General features: G+C 46.6%; 2 protein-coding genes and 1 long non-coding RNA gene across 8 annotated transcripts; 2 read left to right on the top strand and 1 right to left on the bottom strand.

Moving 5' to 3' along the window:
* Nucleotides 1-5: 5 nt before the first annotated feature.
* spns3 (SPNS lysolipid transporter 3, sphingosine-1-phosphate (putative)) lies at nt 6-7,201 on the top strand. The gene is made up of 13 exons (XM_030361901.1): nt 6-163; nt 1,847-2,090; nt 2,556-2,621; nt 2,772-2,908; nt 3,410-3,561; nt 3,943-4,009; nt 4,503-4,645; nt 4,974-5,126; nt 5,438-5,627; nt 5,938-6,003; nt 6,106-6,204; nt 6,558-6,729; nt 7,081-7,201. The coding sequence occupies exons 2-13, from the start codon at nt 1,859-1,861 to the stop codon at nt 7,119-7,121; spliced, it is 1,518 nt and encodes a 505-aa protein (XP_030217761.1). The 5' UTR covers nt 6-163; nt 1,847-1,858; the 3' UTR covers nt 7,122-7,201.
* Nucleotides 6,601-7,842, bottom strand: LOC115547581 (uncharacterized). Its single transcript, XR_003977390.1, has 3 exons — nt 7,702-7,842; nt 7,502-7,583; nt 6,601-6,733 (listed from the first exon to the last, which is right to left on the bottom strand). It is a non-coding gene; the product is annotated as an uncharacterized LOC115547581 (long non-coding RNA).
* Nucleotides 7,340-20,947, top strand: LOC115547579 (zinc finger protein 107). Of its 6 annotated transcripts, none has more exons than XM_030361904.1 (8): nt 7,340-7,913; nt 8,490-8,767; nt 8,948-9,014; nt 11,012-13,546; nt 14,219-14,281; nt 20,013-20,124; nt 20,215-20,326; nt 20,401-20,947. In XM_030361904.1, the coding sequence occupies exons 1-4, from the start codon at nt 7,607-7,609 to the stop codon at nt 11,824-11,826; spliced, it is 1,467 nt and encodes a 488-aa protein (XP_030217764.1). In that variant the 5' UTR covers nt 7,340-7,606; the 3' UTR covers nt 11,827-13,546; nt 14,219-14,281; nt 20,013-20,124; nt 20,215-20,326; nt 20,401-20,947. The 6 variants fall into 6 exon arrangements, with proteins under 6 accessions (XP_030217764.1, XP_030217763.1, XP_030217767.1 ...); XM_030361903.1 differs by having other exon boundaries at nt 14,214-14,281; XM_030361907.1 differs by having other exon boundaries at nt 8,951-9,014; nt 11,012-14,281.
* Nucleotides 20,948-21,043: the final 96 nt, after the last annotated feature.

Here is a 21,043-nt window from a genome sequence, read left to right as displayed (position 1 = left end):
ACCTAATATCCCAGATTCTATTAGCAGGCTGCACATCCCTGCTGTGAATGCTTCCCCACTGCCAGACCTACGACAGGAGCCGCCACAGCCACTGGACACATTCAAACATGTTGTAGGACCTTCACTCACTGGACGTAAAGGGATCGGCTTCACTGGACAACACGTATGTATCCCATTTGTTGTTCTGTAAACTTTAAGCTGTAAGAGTTGGATTCTAGTCCGTTGTGTAAGTAAGTGTGTATGTGTATCGTGGAAGAACACACACACACACACACACACACACACACACACACACACACACACACACACACACACACACACACACACACACACACACACACACACACACACACCCCGTGTGCCTGTAGGCAGGCTTGTTGTGAAGCCAGCTCAATGGAAATCACGGCAGCGAGCCAAGCTTTGGTTCTGCTCTGAGGAGGGATGTGTATCTAAATATATAATTATTGCTTTGTAGCTACTATATCACTACTCTGTCATCTACAATTTAAATATACGTTAATTTACCTGTGATGCATAAGGTAAGAAATGCCAAATACAAAGCAAAAATGTCCTTTATACATTCCTTGTGCGATGTAGCTTTTTAACCGTCAGCCTTGCTTACTGTGAATATTTTTAGGTTGTATTTGACTAAAAGAGAATGTCAAAATAATTAAATCCATCTGCCAATAGGTCAATTGGCCCGCGTTGATTGAATCCCAGGAGGGAGAGCTGAGGTGTGAAAGGTCACCAGGGTTAGAGTGACTGAGCCCTTTGAAACACACAGCCTTTGGGCATTGAAGCAGGGGATTTGTTATTCTTAATCATTGGAGGACCTTAATTATTTTAATCAAATGTTATAGCTGCAGTGGAGAAAGTTGTTTTTTGTTTGAAACTTATTCTTTCAAGTAGGTAGATATACTTTTATATTAACCTTTTGTTCTTTTTCCCTTTTCTCTTATAAACCTTATCTAACACAATTACCCAAGTGCTTCTTGGGAAACAGGACAAATCCTGTGCTTATCCATAACTAGATTCAGATTTTGAGATTGTAGCAATGGCCCTGGCGGCCACACTCAACCTTCTCTGGGCTCCTCTATAACTAGGGACGCAGGGCGGTGGGGGTGGCGGTGGAAACCAGTTAAGTGTAGGGTTTGCAGACAAGGCCACATGATGATGGTGCAGGAGTTCTCCTTCTGATTGATTGCTGGATGTGCAACAGGTGTGCAGCCTCCCCAAGTCCCAGAGTCCAATCAGGTTGGCTCGGGGCCAGGTGAGACTGCTTAAACCATCGTCCTCCACACACACTCCACGGAGATATCTGGCCAAAGTGGATAGCACAGAACCGGGGCAAACATCACTGAATCCACAGGGAAATGTGTATTTCCAGAGGACTGTGAAGTGTTCTTCTAACTGTAATCGTTAGGATGGTGGGTGATTGAACTGATATCCATAGAAGCGTGAAACGCCCGTTACGCGGGGGAGAAAAATAGACCCTTTAATAGAACATGAAAGGAGGCCGCATGCATTCATCTTAACAACACTTTCGCAAACATGTCGTCGCACCACTGGCCATCATTCCTTTCAGACGGTTATTTTATTTTTGTGTATTATAGTGTTTGTATTATATCCTTTATAGTTAATTTGTGTTTCAGAGGTGATTTATATTTAGCTCTTTGAATATGTTGACATCACAATCCCCAGTAGGTCGCTTCAAAGACATCTCCTCATATTTAAAGATGTCTTCTACTGCTCATGGGATGAATAAAATACTTTAAAAAGACAATTTGCTGGATTTGGCATCGGAACCATGACTCACGCACAGCTGTGCTCCACATCTGTTGACCAGAGCGAGTTCAGCATGGAGGCCAGGGGCTCGGGGACACCGGAGGAGGAGGGGGCGGGCCAGAGGGATCGCGTCAGTTTGGCTTCCTCTTCTTCGGGCCGCTACGGCTCCATCGCCGGCGGCCTGGCCAAGTCCACGACCCCCCTGGTGGGGGACGCGGCCCTGTCGACCCGGCGGTCCTACCTGGCCGTGGCGGTCCTCTGCTACCTCAATCTGCTCAACTTCATGGACCGCTACACCATCGCAGGTCAGCCCCCCCCCCCCGCTGGGCCACAAACACAGGTGGGCTGGCACTGTGTTTAGCATACTAGATCAGGGGCGCCCAGACCCTTTCATGCTGCTGTGACCCACCAACACCACCTACTGGAGGTGCTTTAGCCCAGGGCGGACTCAAAGTTCTGGCATTAAAATAAGCAATATATTCTTATTGCCATATGAAAAAGAAAAGTCTGATGATTCATATGTCTCTATGAACATCGTTTTCATTAGACTTTATTTTTTAATGAATATAAACAGTATGAAGACTGAGAACCCTTAAAGGCTTGATCTCCTTTTCAGACGATAAACAAACATGGATCTATTGGAACAGACATGGCATGTAGCGATGCGTATCTTTTTAAAACATGGTCTACTGGTGCGTAGAGACCCACTGCTGAATGGTGGAGACAGAGTTTGACGTGCTGTTGGCCCCTTTGTTGTTTGTTTTACAAAGGCGTCCTCCTCAATATCCAGAAGTTCTTTGACATAAACGACAGCACCTCTGGTCTTCTTCAGACAGGTATCCACACACACACACACACGCACACACACACACACACACACACACACACAAATATGGTGCTTGTGGTAGGCATCACACATGACATTGTAATCTAAAGAATAAGAGATATTTATAAAAAAAAGATTGTTAATTTTAATGCGTTCACAGTTTTCATTTTCAGTTTCATACTATTGGCTCCATTGTTTGGTTACCTTGGCGACCGTTACAACAGGAAGTGGATCATGATTGGAGGCCTGAGCGTGTGGCTTGTGATGACTTTATGCGGCTCCTTTGTCAATAAGAAGGTAAGACAGTTTTGCTGTTGTTATCAAACAACCTGTCTGTGGGTCAATAGGCACCTCTCTGTGGGTTAATATGTACCTGTCTGTGGGCCCACATGTACCTGTCTGTGTTCCCACATGTACCTATCTAAGAGTCCACATGTACCTGTCTGTGGTTCCACATGTACCTCTCTGTGGGTCCACATGTACCTGTCTGTGGTTCCACATGTACCTGTCTGTGGGTCCACCTGTCTGTGGCTCCAAATGTACCTGTCTGTGGGTCCACATGTACCTGTCTGTGGGTCCACCTGTCTGTGGCTCCAAATGTACCTGTCTGTGGTTCCACATGTACCTGTCTGTGGGTCCACCTGTCTGTGGTTCACATGTACCTGTCTGTGGGTCCACATGTACCTGTCTGTGGGTCCACATGTACCTGTCTGTGGGTCCACATGTACCTGTCTGTGGGTCCACATGTACCTGTCTGTGGTTTTCATGTACCTGTCTGTGGGCGGCGCTCTCCCCCAGTACTTCTGGGTGCTGGTGCTGATGAGGGCCCTGGTTGGGACGGGGGAGGCCAGCTACTCCACCATCGCCCCCACCATCATAGGAGACATGTTCTCCGGGGGTCGCCGAACCATCGCTATCTCCCTCTTCTACGTCGTACTCCCCGTCGGAAGGTAGCTCTTATTTTAAATTCATGTGCATGATATATGTAGTGCATATGATACATATTATATATAACATGCAATGTCGTGTTCTCTCACTGCATACGGTGAGAACGTCTTGTCTGTTTACAGCAGGGGGCCTTTTTAAATCACATATACAGGGAAACCTGCAGTATCGGTGGTCCCTTTTATAACTAAAAGACCACCAATACTGCAGGGTTCAGAGTTTTGGGGGCAGAATCACGTCGCCTCCCTCCCCCAACTGAATCATGACATATTTTATGTGAACCCTGGCTTACAGTACGCTTGGAGTGTGAGGTACGGAGTCCTATTCTCTGTTCCGAAGAGATGCATCCCAGAATAAGGATCGGGTTCTCTGTTCTCTGTTTCCAGCGGTCTGGGCTACATCATGGGATCCACCATAGCCACCGCCACCGGGGACTGGCGCTGGGCTCTGAGGGTAATGTAGAGACATGACCACAGTAGGCCCACACAAACAGGGTGTAGTGTGTTTGATAACGTTGTGGTGAGATCCGAGAGTTGTGAAGAGAGAAGCAGAAAATAATTGAGTGGGAAAGTGCAGAAGAGACCCAAACACCCAACCAACAGCCCTCCCTCTCTCTGCTCCCCCCCTCCCTGCCATTGAGTTGTGTTACATTAACGCACAGTGTGATCGAGAGGCAAGATGGATTCCCCTAACCAATCAGGGAAGGGATGTCCTGACTGGTCCGAAACGAGCCGGGAGAGGTCTAAAATATAAATTGGCTCACACACAGGCAGGTGTAGTCAGCTCAAGACAGATATTCTCCCAGCGCATTTCTCTCACTAATAGCTGACTGGTGGCCATGTCGTTTCATCCAAGTAACCCTTAAGTAATAGCTCCTAAATTTCACCTACAGCACCTTTAAGCCTTCATTCTTCCCTCCGTGTTGGTGCTGCTTGGCGTTCCTCAGGTCTGTCCCGTCCTGGGCGCGGTGGGCGTGGTGCTGCTGGTCTTCCTGTGTCCCAACCCCCCCAGAGGAGCGTCTGAGACCCGGGGTCAGGGGGTCGCAGGGCGGAGCTCCTACCTGGAGGACATCAAGTACCTCCTGAAGAAGTACGGCCAGCACGCCATTACTCTCTGATATCGGGGTTCGGCTGAGGGTTAGCATAGTGCTGGGGAACAGAGGAACAATGGACTATCACTCACTGGTTTATTATTTTATGTGTGTGTGTGTGTGTCTGTGTGTGTGTGTGTGTGTGTGTGTCTGTCCGTGTGTGTGTGTGTGTGTGTGTGTATGTGTTTGTGTCGGTCTGTCTGTCTGTGGGTGTGTGTGTGTGTGTGTGTGTGTGTCTGTGTCTGTCCGTGTGTGTGTGTGTGTGTGTGTGTGTGTGCGTGTGCGCACGTGCGTGCGTGTGCGTCTGTGTGTTCCCCATCCCAATAGCAAAAGCTTTGTGTGGTCGTCCCTGGGCATCACGTCCATGTCGTTTGTGACGGGGGCGCTGGCCTTCTGGGCGCCCACCTTCCTCAGCAGAGCCCAGGTGGCCCAGGGGAGCCGGCAGCCCTGCGTGGCGGAGCCGTGTGACACCTCCGACAGGTGAGTCAGACTCACTTCTGACGTGCCGCTCACGGGCCTCAAACACTGCCTTATAAATGCTAAAGTGGAACCGTTAGAAGAAACCCCTTTTGGCGAAAACGAGTGCGCGACGTGTGTGGGACTAATCGCACGGCCCTGATAGACCTTTTGGACCCGCGGAGAATGCAAATGCCAGACGTATGACGTCGACGGCTCACCTTTTAAGGCCGGTCGAGGCTGCAGACCGTGAACACACGAACGGGGCGGCACTCTGTTTTATTAGAAAATGGCCAAGCGTGACGTTGAGTTTAAACCGTTGCCCCTGGCACCAGCTTCATCTTCGGTGCCGTCACGGTGGCGAGCGGGATCTTCGGCGTGGGCCTGGGCACGCTCCTGACCCGGGGGCTCATCGGCCGCGTGCCCCACGTGGACCCCCTCATCTGCGCCGTGGGCATGCTGGGCTGCATCCCCTGCCTGCTGGCCGCCATCTTCCTGGCCGCCAGAAGCATCCCCGTCACATATGTAAGCCGCCGCACGCACACACACACACACATGCACGCACACACACACGCACGCACGCACACACACATACACACACACTCACACATCCAAACACACACTCACACACACAAACACAAACACACACACTCACACATCCAAACACACACACTCACACATCCAAACACAAACACACACACACACACACACACAGTGTTTATTTCAAGTTTGTTCCACTAGCTTCCTGCAAACTGAAGGTTACCAGTGTGTTACATCAGACATCATTTGAAGCTTCATGCAAGGTGTGTGTGTGTGTGTGTGTGTGTGGTTTCAGGTGTTTGTTTTCCTCGGGGAGACACTGCTGTCACTCAACTGGCCCATCATGGGTGATATAGTGCTGGTGAGTCGGGGGGCCTGGCGGTCGCGAGTACAAATGTAATGAAACCCTCGAGGTATCCCCTTCCCCCCTCTGAGTGGTTTGTCTGTGTGTGCGTGTGTTCAGTACGTGGTGGTGCCGACGCGCCGTGCCACCGCCATAGCGCTGCAGATTATGGTCTGCCATCTCCTGGGCGACGCGGCCAGCCCCTACATCATCGGAGTGGTGAGGGAAACGAGTGAACATGTGGCTTTGTTAAACACTCGATTCTTATTGGTCAATAACGGCTTTCAGTGGTCTTTAAAGAATAGCAGACCTCTGCTATGATTAACCCAAAGTAGCTATGGTAGCTGTTTCCACGGAGATTATTATCGGTTTATCTGTAGAATTGTTGTGGAAGCAATTCAATATCGATAAAATATGTATTTGTATATATTCGGTGTCACATTATTGATTTCTTTATTAGAAGCCATGTAATAAGCGTTATAATTTACAGCCAGCCGGTCTTTACCAGAACCCGTCTGAAGGGTGGTTCCAGCCCCCTCCTGGGTCACATGACCTCCCCACCCTGTCCCCAGATCTCTGATTCGCTGAGCGCCTACGACCCGGGCTCCCCGCAGTGGCGCTTCCACAGCCTGCAGTACAGCTTCCTGCTCTGTCCCGCCGTCGCCGTGCTGGGCGGAGTCTTCTACCTGGTCAACGCCCTGTACATCACACGGGACAAGATGGCCGCCCAGCGCTTCTCCGAAGGTAACTTTATATCAAACCAATAAATACAAAATCAAAAAAAGGACTTCAGTTGACCCTTGTCTTCCATGTGGAATAATATATAACATAAATATAACATATCATAACGTAGGTATATGAAGGGTGTATTCATGTTTTTAGCATATGAATCAGCCTCATGCTGAATTATCCCCACATATCATACTTTGTTCAGGTTGTTATCGTAACAACAGGTTTGTCTGTGCCCTCTCTCCCATTAAACGATAGAACCTACACAGTTGAAATTCTAGGCCTGCATGCAAAGGCTAATAAGCTGAAAACTGTCTTCTCGCGTGCGTGTGCGCGTGCGTGCGTGTGTGTGTGTGCTCCTCCCAGGTGAACAGCCCACTGTGCTTCCAAAGTTGGGTTCACCTTAAACTCGTTGCCAAGGAGCCAACACCGACACATGTTACCGATAATGTTCAGGAATATCATAATAAACAAATTGGAACAATGACTGAGACTGTTTCTCTACAAACCAACCATTGTTGAGCTACATCTACCTTCCACTTGGGTACGCTGTTGCACTGTAGTAAGTATTAATTGTACGAAATGTGGCAAAAAAGATTTTGTGAAAACTACATTACTGTAGTACCTCAGCCTTTCTGCTTCTGCAATTTCAAGTTTTTGTTTATTTTCGAGCTGGTTTGCTAAAGACGCTAATGTAGCTAACAATAAACAACGACTAGCTAATTTCATGACACAATCACAAAGTCGCACGAGAATGCCAAGTGACGTAAAAATGCTCGGAAATGACCGGAAATGACGGCTCGGAAGGCTGGCGTCCGAGGTTTCAGGAACACACCATCACAATACACTCCCCCAAGTGTCCGTCGCCCCTGTGTACACAACAAAGTAAAATATGTTAATGAACATGTCACCGTGCAACTCCACAATGGAAGATGAGCTTTCGTCCATAATGGACGCACTGGCGAAAGCTGCCGTATCTGAAATTACCAAGCTTTTCTCGGAAGGCTCGGCTACCCTTCGCTTACAAATAACTCGGAGCCTGAAAGAAAACGAAGCGATGAAGACGAGGATGAAGGTGATGAGGAGGGAGCTGTTTTCTTTGCGGCTTCAAACTAGATCAAATGCATCGCGTGCGGCAAGTCGTTTGGCCCTGGCTCGTGCCATCATCTGCCGGCCACGGACTAAACCACTGGGGAATGGTGAGTTGAGTTCCGATTGTAATAGATAAAAAACCGGAGGGTCCAACGTTCAGGGGGCACTATTCGTTATGTTATACCATGTTGTCATTTTGAATCATGATTCAAAATTAACAATGAATAATGATTTATATCGGAGAAGCAGGCTACCTCAAACAACATGCCTGATATCATTTGCATTCCCCTCATCTTACACCACCCATAGATTCTAGGCAGCATAAATTCTACTTGCGCTAAAAAAAACCTGGTGCTCTTTTGAAAAGCATCATGACCAGAGCCCTGATAAACACGAGTCAAACTTGGGTCCTGTTGTGCGCAGATCAGTTGGTGTTGGTGTTTGTTTGGTGTTTGTTCAGTGTCATGGTCACCTGCTTGAGCTTTGAGTCGAGGGAGGAGGGGGCTGGGGGAGACATCCCTCTCCAAAACTCTGAATCTGTGTCTGCAGTACACATTTCAAACCCTCTGTGTCTGTTACAATACATACACATACATTTAAATAGTTTCTTTCACGTAAAATACACGCTGTGCAAATAATTTATAGAAACAATCACTTTCTGTCATTTCTTTTCCACTCTGCAGAAGACTGCGAGGACTTTGGAGACAACAGCACACAGCGTGGCGCCATCTCTGAGAGTCTACATGCCCCTGGCTCCTCCCACATGTCCAGTCACAGCGAGGAGCTGCGGACCCTGGGCATCCATGGAGAAGGGGAGGGCTCACTGGCGGTGGACGGGCATGACGCCCTCTTCACTGCGTCCGAAGTGGAGGCCCTGAGCCCGCTGTCTGCGGACCACAGCGTGACCAAGAGCCTGGAGCGTGGCGAGCGGTTGGTCTGCCGCGAGGAGCTGACTGTGCAGGTTGGAAATCATCTTCTCATTCACCATCCAAAAGAGAGGCTTCCTCTGTTACAACCCCAGCACACAGCCATCGAAAGCACACACCTTTATGATTCATTGCGTCATCAGTGGGGATTGACAACTATTCTGTGCAAATTAAAGAATATGTCTTGTGTGTGTTTCCTTTCTTTATGTGGAAAGCAGCAGACCCCAGACACCATTTTAATCAAGGAGGAAGAGGATATTGGTGGAGCCATGCCCGCTCTAGGTTAGTTATACACATTGCATCTATACAAGCAAGCAAGCAAACAACCTGGATCAACTGAGAATGTACTCGATTCTACCTCTGCTAAAAAGCCTTATACAGTTTATAGTAGAATGAGTGCATCTTCTTCATGGCAGACAGGCAGTGGCGGAGCCAGAATAATTTTATAGGGGTGGCCAGACTGGGACCAAAATTCTCATAGTGGTGGCCACATAAATCAGAAACATCATTGTTTTCATTAAGCATCTAAAGTCGGCTTTACCTGATAGTATTAGGCCTTTTCATACCGCTGACATACCAGGCAGCGGATAAAACGACTAGTTTATTCTAACTATTCTAGTTGTCCCAGTCCCCAATCCTGGAGTTAACTTAAACATACCCATCTAGAGGGTACATCTAGAGAAAATAAGTCCATTATTTTAGTGTCTCATTTTTTTTTTGCGATTTTCACTGGCTACAATATTGTATCTGTCAGTTGTCAAATTTGCTGAAGAAAATGTTAAACTTCAATAATTGTTCATAGTCAACTTATATAGTGCATTTATTTAAGCTCTCAACAGCATAACCATACAGCTTCGCCACATCGCCGGGAAAACACGGCACACACAAAGTACATCCATGGAATCAGCCGTTCAAAACCAGTCTGCATGAATCGTATGACAACTGGATGGCAGGGGATGCGGACAAGGAATACACCGCAGGGGGGAACATGAGAGCCCCAGCTCGCCGCATAGTAGCGTGCTTTAAGCATGGAACAAGCTGGATACGGAGTGGGTGAAAAACTGTGTGTGTGTGTGTTTGTGTGTCACTCTGTTCGAGCCTGCATGAGAGTTCAATGTTGTCATTAGCTGTTACGTCTTTCTGACCAATCGCAGTTCAAGGCAGACCTGGGCGGTATATTCGGGAGGGGGCGCTCAGTTACTCCCCTCTAGACAAAATCGAATTGGTTGCGACGTTGACCCGGCGCCCCCCGAAAAGTTAACGGGCCACAGTGAATTCTCCCAACTCTCCCGATTACCACACAGGCACGCACTGCGTGTGCGTGCGTGCCTGTGTTTGTGTGCAGGGCAGGCGTTATTCAATTGCCTGGTAAACATGTAGGCCTACGGTAATATTCATACTGGTTTAAATAATGCATTTGATAGGCTATTTCCCATCGTTGCTGAGCAACAGTTTTGTTCGAAAGTTCAGTGATAGAAAACAAATAGCCCGGGCTATTTACGTTTTACGGTAGGCCTACCTGTCATGCACCTACCCGATGTCAAGTGGACCGGGTTGAATTCACTGCGGGTCTCTCTTATATCCATCTTACCAAAGATATTTTGGTACTGTCCTTCTCAACACTCTCTGATCTCACCAAAAGGCTGGCAGCACGAAACAGCCTAATCCACGAGATGTGCTATGCATAGAGAAGAAAGAATACCGACGTTGAATTTGCAACATTTTGCAACTAATTATTCTAAATCTGCCCATGCATGGACACGGCAGAATTTTGCGGTTTTCACACGCTACAATGTTGCATCTGTGGCTGCTGGTAATTCAATCACAAAGAAGTAAACTCTACTCGCATTGGAAGCTCCCGTTTTGTGTTGCAGTAAAATGCGTCCTTAAGGCAACGACAGCTATGCGAAAATAGCGTTTCGATTTATTTATTTTTTGGCCCGGTCGTAGGGGTGGCCAGCGAGGTGGCCGAAGTTTGACCAATGGTGGCCACGGCCACCCCTGGCCACCACTTGGCTCCGCCAATGCAGACAGGTGTCAGGAATGCTGAGATCAGCTCTGACCTGGGTTGTCTCTTTATGTCCTCCCCACATCCTTAAAAGGGGTAGACGTAGCGATGCCATCTCAGCTGATCATCAATAAATAGAAGTTGGAAAGAAAGAGTGTCAAAATATAATTCTTCCAATACACAAGGGTTTACAAAGTACCTCCTGTATCCCTTTGTGCAAATAATGAATAATAAAATTACTTTTTCTCTGTCTTTGTTTTCCTCTCTGCAGAAGACTGCGATGACTTTGAAGACCGCAGCACAAAGCGCGGCGCCACCTCGGATGTTCTGCATGTGGACGCCCCTGGCTCCTCCCACATGTCAAGTCACAGCGAGGAGCTGCGGATCCTGAGCGTCGCTGGAAAAGGGGAGGCCCCACTGGCGGTGGACGGCCATGACACCCTGTTCAGCGCATCCGATCTAGAGGCCCGAAACTCGCTCCCCGCGGACCACAGCGTGGCCAAGAGCCTGGAGCGCGGCGAGTGGCTCGTCCACCTTGAGGAGCTGACTGAGCATCGGAGCGGCCGCAAGGGCCGGCCCTGTGTCTTGTTTGGCAAGGGTTTTCCCGACAATACCAAGAAGACCATCCCAATGATTACCCACACCGGCGAGAAGCCATACGGGTGCTACCAATGCACGAAGCGCTTCCAAAAGAAAGCCAATCTGAAGGCCCACATGAGGACTCACTCGGGGGAGAAGCCCTACAGCTGTGACCAATGCATGAGGCGCTTCGGACGGAGCTCCCACCTGAAGCGCCACATGAGCACTCACTCCCTACAGGTGAAGCCCTACAGGTGTGACCAATGCATGAAGAGCTTCGGTACCAGCTCTCACCTGAAGGTCCACTTGAGGATTCACTCCGGGGAGAAGCCCTACAGTTGTAACCATTGCATGAAGAGCTTCATTGTAGGCTCTCAGCTGAAGATCCACATCAGGACTCACTCCGGGGAGAAGCCCTGCGTGTGTCTGCAGTGCAACGCCAGCTTCGGCGACCCTAGCCATTTGGCTAGGCACATGCTCAAGCACAGAGGCAATGAGGTGCTTTGACACGGAGCAAGGGGACGCTTTGATTGACACCTCTATCTTGTATCGGTTGAAATGACTGCTGTAGTTTTTTTTTTTTTTTAACGCTTTCCAGCTTTTGATTCGCTTTATGCTTTCATTGTTGTAAATAATTGATGTATGTGTGATGAAGAATAACTTGATCATGCGAAGCGCATACACTCAGTAGGACAATGAGTGACCATGATTCTTTCACATCGTGGGTTAATACAAATTTTGACTGTATAAATATATGTGCTCCATAGTCACCATAAGTATTTAGCCAATGGGATGTCCCTGAATGAGCATGTGACATAGAGGCGAGTTCACCAAGCTGCCGAAAGAGCTGTGAACCTATGCAGTCCAGACAGCTGCTATAGTGAGGAACGGACTGCACAAAGCAGACCCTTACTTACGGCTGAAAGGGAAACAACCTTGACCAGGATGCAATAGTTTGGTGCTATGAGTGCTATGCTCACAAACAGGACAAGAAAATTAGACTCAAGGTGTGAAAAGTGATTTTTTTTGTCTGCTATGACAAGAACAGTTCAGCCTATATGGTTTGAAAAGTGCAGAAGCATAGACTGGTGAAGTTTGTCAAACACAAAGCGGCAGACACAGCGACTGACATGGCAGCTGTCAATAATGATTCTGAGCTGCAGAATAGAACTTACTATACCAGGAAAAATACTGATGTGAGTCGAGCCCATACACAGGACAACGTGCCAGTTACTATGCCTGAAGTACACAGCCAGACACAGACACTTGAGCACAAGCGTTACCCTTCAAGAGAGAGGAAGAAACCAGATTACTTGAGTGAATATGTGTCTGGCGATAATGAGAGTGATGATCAAGTACTCACTAACAGATTATTGCTACAGAGTAGTGACTAACATCCACTTACATTCAGAGAAGCTGTAACCTCACATCACTCAAAATAATGGGTTAATGCGATGGATGAGGAGATACAATCATTAAAAGAAAATGAAACATTTACCCTAACACACTTGCCAGAGGACAAGAAAGGAGTGGAGGGTAGATGGGTTTATCCTATTAAAATCAATCCAGATGAATCGGAAAAATGCAAGGCACGCTATGTAGCCAAAAGATACAGTCAGAGGGTTGGTGTGGATTATGAGACTTTCTCCTACTGCTAACCTGACTAGTATCAGAGTCTTGATGCACAATGCAAGAAAACTTCATCTTACGTCAGATGGATGTCAAGACAGCCTACCTACATGCACCAATATATTTTGACATTAATATGGAACAGCCGGAAGGTTATGAGGTGAAATCTGGCACAGATACAAAGTTGGTATGCAGGCTGAAGAAGTCGCTGTATGGACTAAAACAATCAGGCGGAAATTGGAACAAGGTACTGCACGAGTATTTCAGTGAAAACAACTTTGTGCAAAATCCAAACACAAATGGCAGACGCAGTACCACAGGGTGTTGTGTAAGCTTAACTGAAAATGGACCTTTGATCTCATGGAAAACCAAAATGCAGCCCACTGTGAGGTGGAGTACATGGCGTTAGCGTCTACTACGGAAGAGGTTTGGTGCCTAGTTCAGCTGTTAGAGGGCATCGACAGACATCAATACCCAGAGCCTAATGTTTATTAGGATAACCAAGGTACAAAAGCGCTAGCAACAAATCCTGTGAACAGACAGAGGAGTAAGCATGTTGACATCAAATATTGTTTTGTGAGGTCAACTGTGGGCGATGGTAAGATAAGTTTGAACTTTTGCCACAACAAGACAGATTAGATGGTAGCAAATGTGATGACAAAACCTGCAGCACAGTTTAAGTTGATTAAGTTTACAAAGCTCATGTTTGGAAACTATGTATTTCAATTAATGCGCCTGATGAAGGTAGAAAACTATGTTTTTTTGTTGTTTAAGTATGTAGGCTACCAATGTGAGAGCAAGTGGGGGTGTTGACATGTATGATCTGTTGCTACACGTGAACCTCCTAAGATGGCGCAATTTGATTGGTTCGCTATGTCAAGATATTGGGCAATATCCCATGATTGAGATCTTAAATTCGGGATATTGTTTTCATCGCATGATATTAGATCTTGTTTATTTTTGGAGTGTTCGCGTGTAGTATACACTAAAACAATTATTCACCTCAGGCTCCTTGAATAGTGGGGAAGAATAGCCCACTATTACCCACTATTCACTTCGCCTTCGGTGAATAATTGTTAAATATATGGCCTCCATTGACACCATAAGTATTGTGTATTCAGCGGCAGCCAATGAAATGTCCCTGAATGAGCATGTGACCTAGAGGCAAGTTCAACTACACACACGTGTTTAATAAACTACTCAGTGCCAGTAAAAACAGCACTGATGCCCCATCTGTGTGTTATTTCCTCTGTATATTATTTAAGCCTAGCACTGGGTATGCAAGCCAGGACCGTGGAGCCAACCACCTCTGCTAACAACAAAGGAAACAAAGGTGAGAGGGAGTGACCCTCGTGGAGGATTTAGTCATTTTTTACACTGTCAAATATCCGGGCATGGTCCACGCGATGACGACGTAATATACTGGCTTAATTTCCACCCCAATTTATCCTCTCGAATCCTACACATATTGGGGGTTTCATTTTCATGTAAATGCGATGAGGTGTCGCTCATGGGTGTCGCTGCGTGGTCTCTACAACAGAGACAACGCAGCGACCTCAACCTGAGTAGTTCGGAGAGACGGTGAAATCCGCGAGCTGCTGACCATCATAGGAGAGAAGGTGATTTAGTCGCATTTAACGAAGGCGTGGGGAAAGATGGTGCGATCTACGAGAAGGCAGCAGAGGAACTTTCCTTACAAGGCAAAAAAAACATGTGGTCAACAAAATAAAGAATATGTTAGCGTTTTTGAAATTGTAAATAGTTAATCTTGTTTGTATGCAAATTATTCAGGTCTACTCTCCATGCGTAGCCCCGCCTATTCCAATTAACCAAGAAAGCCGTCTTCTTGACGAAGGCGGAATATACCCCCTCGGTTTTACACCGGCAAAGAAAGTCAAATTGCAGGGTGGGGCCAGGGTGTGCCAAGCCGCTGCCGCTGTAACCGGCTGGGCAGTGTCAAAAATGCCTTTTAGGATGGGCCAGACGAGAGAACAAGTTAAATTGCAATACACTATATGTGAAGTGGTCTTGACGGCAAGACAGTTTAAGGTATCTACACAGCAAAGAAGTCAGTCGATTTGTCCTCAGTACCAGACTTTGTGGCTACAGTGGCAAAGCAAATGCAAACTATCTTAACACCTTTCACTTAGAGAGGACGGGAGGTATCTCTAGGTCCAAGGAGAATGTATAGAATCCCTTTCACAATATACAATTGTATATTGTATAATATATTGTCACTTGGTACATTATAACCTTTGATCAAACCATTTAACAAATCAACACACTTGTGTCTTCAATAATATACAAACAGAGTTTCGATATAATTTATGCTTTTTCAGAATCACACTGTTTTGTTTAAATCACTTTCTTCCGAGCTTAATGGTGTGATTCAGGTGCCTCGGACACCAGCCTTCCGAGTTGACGTCATTTTTCGGTCTCGGAGCACTTATAGCGTTCCCGTTCGACTTTATGATTGCGTCATGAAATGTGTTGTTGTTTATTGTTAGCTACATTAGCCTCTTTAGCAAACCTGAGGCCTGTTTCAGGTAGCTGGTTTTGAGGCAACCCCGAGGTTTGTTTCGCTCTGAGTTAGTGGAAACTCTGGGTTTTCCGTTTCAGGTAGCAGGTTCAGCGCAACCGAGAGTTAGTTGCTGCGGCAACATACGCCGTGGACCTAACCTGCTCGGGAGGTGGTTAGACCTACTCTGAGTTTGTTGTCCATAAAAGGCTGAAGGCAGCTCTCCGACAGAAGGAAGTCTTAGTATTGGCATGTCCTTTTCTACGAGATCCCGTGGACGTAGAGGCTGCGATCCTCAGAAGGAATCTCCGTGAGGAACGATTATTAAGACCCCGGTTGGATATACTTTATTTTCCTGATAATTTTCTTCACGAGCGCTATCATTTTTCAGCGCAATCTATCATTTATTTAGACCACCTTCTCAGCCCCCATGTTAAATGTCAAACGCACCGGGGGCATGCTTTAAGTTCAATACAAATTATTTGTGTGGCACTCCGTTTTTTGCAAACGGCAGCTTTCTTTACAACGTCGGTGGACGCCGAGCACATTTCAAAGGCAACCGTGTGTCGGTCTGTCAGAAATGTGACTTTGGCACTGAAAGGTTTTCTTTAAGCCCAGTTCAGACCAAAGATTCACCTTGCAACGACTTGCAACTCGCGAGAGAAGCCCCTGACTGCAGCCCGCAGACGGAGCCCACATGGAGGGGGCGGGCACTCAGTCCACATGGAGGGGGCTGGCACTCCGCCCACATGGAGGGGGCGGGCACTCAGTCCGCATGGAGGGGGTGGCCACTCAGTTCACATTGAGGACTGGTCAAACAGCATTTCTGATCCCGTTTCTGACCTGAAATTAGCTGAAATGTACCTGAAATTACCTGAAATTAGAGTGTGCCCGCCCGAGCGAGTGATGCCTAAAACATGCAAGTAAGTGAGACTGTCAAAATGCTTAATATATTTAGTAATATTCATGCAATTGTGTATTATGTCTTGTTAACTACTTAATCGTCAAATCCCTCCGGCGAGAAAGTTTTAGTTAGACCTAGCATGTTCCCCCCAACATGCTAGGTCAATTTTCAGCATCATAAGGTTGAGTGATATAGTCATGTCATACACCGTTTGAAAGCTTCTCAGGAATGTCAACCAATGTCAACCATTCGGTGGAATAAATATGTTTAATGAATATAGATCAAATATATCCTAGTGTCTTAGCCCCCCTTACCCTCCCCCACCCTTGGTGCATTCTTACTTTATCGTCGTTGTGGATATCCTTAGCAATGAGTTGATACTTCATGTTGGGTCTTGAAATGTTCATAAGAGTCCACAGAAATCGAATATCAATATTATTTTTATTCTAATTACATTGTGTATATGCACAAGCCATCTTATACAAAGCAGCCGAAAAATAGGAAACCGAAACGCTGCAATGTTTTTTTGTAGAAAACTGCTTTTATGTTTATACTGGTTTCTTTGACTTTTAGAGACACCATCAATATACAAGTTATAGCCTACTCCATGGCTGATCTATTGCACTACTAGGGCCTACTTTTATTATTCCATTGTATTAGCCTACTCAACATTACAGACAACAATCTGTTTTATTTCCAGACAAAACTGAAGACCAGGAACTGGAACCTGGGAACCTGGTATGTAATATGTGTGTAATGCTGGAGGTTGTATGTATAGCCAGATGAAATAGTCTGATGACTAGTTGAATAGTGTTTTTTATCACTGAAAACTCATCAGTAGTAGTAGCCTTTGTTTGCATACCATTTTGTGGTTTTGGGAGAGTAGGGTGTCAAGTACAGACACAAATAATTTTCTTTCTTCTTCAAGGAAGATGATGTTGTCCTGAAGGACACAATTCAGGCAGCAGCATGGTGCCAGTTACAGTCAAGGACAGCGTTTCTCTCCCAGAGGTCATTGGGATGGAAGGTTGGGAGCAGATGGCAGCATCAACACAGCGCAAATCCCATGACGGCGGGGATGAGGAAGAAACGTGGAAACCATTCCAATTCTCATTCAGATTACATACTGACTATGAACTGTTCTGTGTGGAGATGATGGACAGGAGAAACCTGAAGGTGTTTTGCCTCTTTTGAGTCAAAACACCTCTCCCCCTCCCCGTCCCCCCTCCCCGTCCCCCTCCCCGTGACGCCTGCGCCACACGACTCCAGTAGTCTGATGATGCAGCATAATGGCGGCACTTGGCAGCTATGGCGGCGGTGACGGCGATGTCGGGCGACAGAGCGTGAAGCGAGAGTGGCGTCCACCTCAACTGAGGAAGGCGTCAGTGTGTTCCCTCCCCCCCCCCCCCCCCGTTGAGACTTCGTTTGTTCTACTCTTTATTGATTTATCTTTATGTTAATAGTTTACAATCTATTTTTTGTAGTTGTTATTTTTTAATTGTTTTGTTGAATAAAAAGACTGTTGTTAGTGCTCCTGTGATTGGTGTAACTTAATGTGCTTCACACATGTAGCTATTCATTCATTATGTCTATTGAGGTACATGTTTTGCCCTTAGATGTGGTCACTTCGTTATTCCTCACATTACATCTGTTAAGGTCATACCTTTGGGTCCCAGTCTTCATAGTTCCCCAAATCTTATTTTGGCTCTTACTGGGCCTGTAACTCTCACAGACAGACGGGTACAGGAGTTCGCACACGTTGCATTGTTTACAGGCAAGGGTGGATTACCGCACGGGCACACCGGGCACATGTCCAGGGGCCCAAGGGCGGTGGGGGGCCCTAAGCCAGAGCTTCTGTGTGAAGTCGCTGTTAGTAACTTTTAATGTTGCACTGTCGAAGCAATCAGTAGAGAAATACAAAAATTCAAGCGAAAACAGCAATAGTAGGCCTATTAATACTGAGTAAAAAAAAAAAAAAGATCACTAGGGGGCACTATTTCAGTTAGTGAATTTGAGACTGGTCACGATTCACGAACAAGCACTGTGATTTAAACATGGAGCAACGGCGAACGGTTGTAACGTGAACTCTTAAGTGGAACCTAAATATGAGTCCATGAGTGGAACAGCTAAGCGAAAAAAAAATAAACAAGAGAAAATGTATTTGCAAGTCGTTTAGGCTATGCTTAACTTTATAATAGTTCCATGGTACGCAGCAAGAAAGATACCCAGTCACAATGCTCCCGTACCATCTGTTTGTATAATTTAATTAACAGCATGGGCTATTGTCAGCTAGCTTAACATACCGTTTACTCTTGCATTAACAAGAGCAGCGGAAATCTGCTCAATCGTCCTCGATGTGGACGAGTGCCCGCCCCCTCCATGTGGACTGAGTGCCCGCCCCTCCATGTGGGCGGAGTGCCGGCCCCCTCCATGTGGACTGAGTGCCCGCCCCCTCCATGTGGGCTCCGTCTGCGGGCTGCAGTCAGGGGTACTTGACTCGCGACGCCTCGCGATGCGACGCTCTAAAACTGGGCAGTTCACACTGGTTGCAACGCGCTGCAACGGTAGGTGGTTTCCCTAGCAACTGTGAACGCAAGTTCACAAGTTGATCTGGCTGCCTTTCGTGTTTTCACGAAGAATTTATAAAAAAAATTGCGGAGATTTTCTATGTGGGTCCACGGTACATCGGAATGAAATCCGACCCTATTAGTATCCCCCCCCCCACGATAGTATGAGTTCGAATCCCGTAATGTATCATATTTTAAGCATTCGTTTTTCATTTATTTCGGCTTAAAACGGTTCTACGTGACAAGTTTCTTCCAATTACACTCCAAATACGAATGAGATGGGAATGTTTTTGACCTTTTATTGAAAGACAAATCAAAGAGGCATTCGCAACGACAGCTGCGTGTCTGGCCCGATTTCCAACAGCTGGCGTAGCCACGACAACAAACGACGCATTCGGCTAATGGTCACCAGTAGGGCCCGTGTCCACCAACCGTGTCCATAAAGCGTGTAAGACGCTTTAAAACACCACACCAAGTGCCACTGCAATGTCGCCACTTGCTTTCTTCTTGCTGTCCCTGTTGCTATACCCCTTACTGCCAACGTCGTAAAGGACAGGTTGCTCCTCCAGCAAGCGAATTAAATTCTCCTCCCTCTCCTCGGACCAGAAGTCTGCCATCTTCGGATATTTGTATGCTGGAGTGGACGAGTACGGTACCGGGACGGAGTAAGGCCGTGACGTACAAGTTGTTCTGTGCTGTGATTGGCTGAAGAGAAATAGTTAAATCGCCGCGTTCTAAAACTGGACCTTGCGATTTGACATGTTCAATCTCTGGCAACTCCTTGCGACGCCTTGCAACTCCTTGCAACGGCTTGCAACGACCCGTTCACAACCGCCCCCTGCGACGTTCTAAAACCGTCTCGTTGCAAGCCGTGTGCAAGGTGAATCTTTGGTCTGAACTGGGCTTTACACGTTTGTGATGTTTCCAAGTCACCGACCTATACGAACAATCAAGGAAGAGTTCTACAGAATTGCAGGTAACAGTAGGCAACAATGTAGCCCATTTGTTTCTTGGAACGTTTTAATTTAATAAATGTGCACAATTTAATTAAATTAATTAATTTGTAATGTTCTAGATTTCCGGGTGTCATCGGGTGCATCGATGGAACTCATATTCCTATTAAAGCTTCTTCACTGAATGAAGGAGACTATGTCAATAGGAAGTCCTTCCACAGCATCAATGTGCAGGTACAGGTGAAGGCCTAGACCTTCAGCATTTTAAATTAAAGATACTTAAAACAGCCTCTGTATCTAATTATACTCCTCTGCAATTTGAAGGTTGTATGTGATGCCAGAAATATCATCACCCAAGTGGAGGCAAAGTGGCCGGGGTCTGTGCATGACGCACGCATATTTCGGGAGTCTAATCTGAACACTCGCTTTGCCCGTGGTGAGTTAAGCCTATATTTGAAGGATTTATAATCCATATTTGTTCAGATGATTAATATTTCACCTGTATCGTAGGAGAGTTCGACGGTCATGTTTTAGGTGACAGGGTACCCCTGCCAGCCTTGCCTTCTGACCCCGTATGCCGATCCCGTGCCAGGACCACAGCAGCGCTACAACTTGGCGCATACGAGGACGAGAGCCAGGGTCGAAAACACGTTCTGGATCCTGAAGGCAAGATTCCAGTGCCTCCAAATGCTGCGAGTCACACCAGAAAGGGCATGTGACATAATTGCATGTGTGGTTCTACACAACATCGGTTTTGAGAGGGGAAAATTGCCCACCTGCAATTGCAGATGAGCAGCACATCAACCCAAACCATGCCATGGATCCACAGGACGGAAGGGTGGTTAGAGAAAGACTCTGCCAAAATCATTTTGTTTGAGTTTTCTATGTAGTTAAATGCATTTTATGATTTCCGAAATGTTTTCTTTGGCATTCTTTCGCCTTCCTGTATGATAGTAAACTCGTGTGACAGACCCAGCCTCTGCTAGGGGGTGACACTATTCCAACAAAATAACTTGTCCCACCACAGCCCGTGTTCTAATAAAGACAATCTACTTTTTATGAGGATTGCTTTATTTCCTGAAAGCACAAAAAAAAAAAGAAGTCATTCATATTGGGTATGTTTTTGGAGCAGGAAACAGTATCCAAGTTTGCA

The sequence above is a fragment of the Gadus morhua genome, chromosome 7 (genome assembly GCF_902167405.1).
Source record: "Gadus morhua chromosome 7, gadMor3.0, whole genome shotgun sequence".
In the NCBI taxonomy this organism is placed as follows: Eukaryota; Metazoa; Chordata; class Actinopteri; order Gadiformes; family Gadidae; genus Gadus; species Gadus morhua.
The sequence above is the reverse complement of the archived record's forward strand: the minus strand, read 5'-3'. Positions and strand labels throughout refer to the sequence as shown.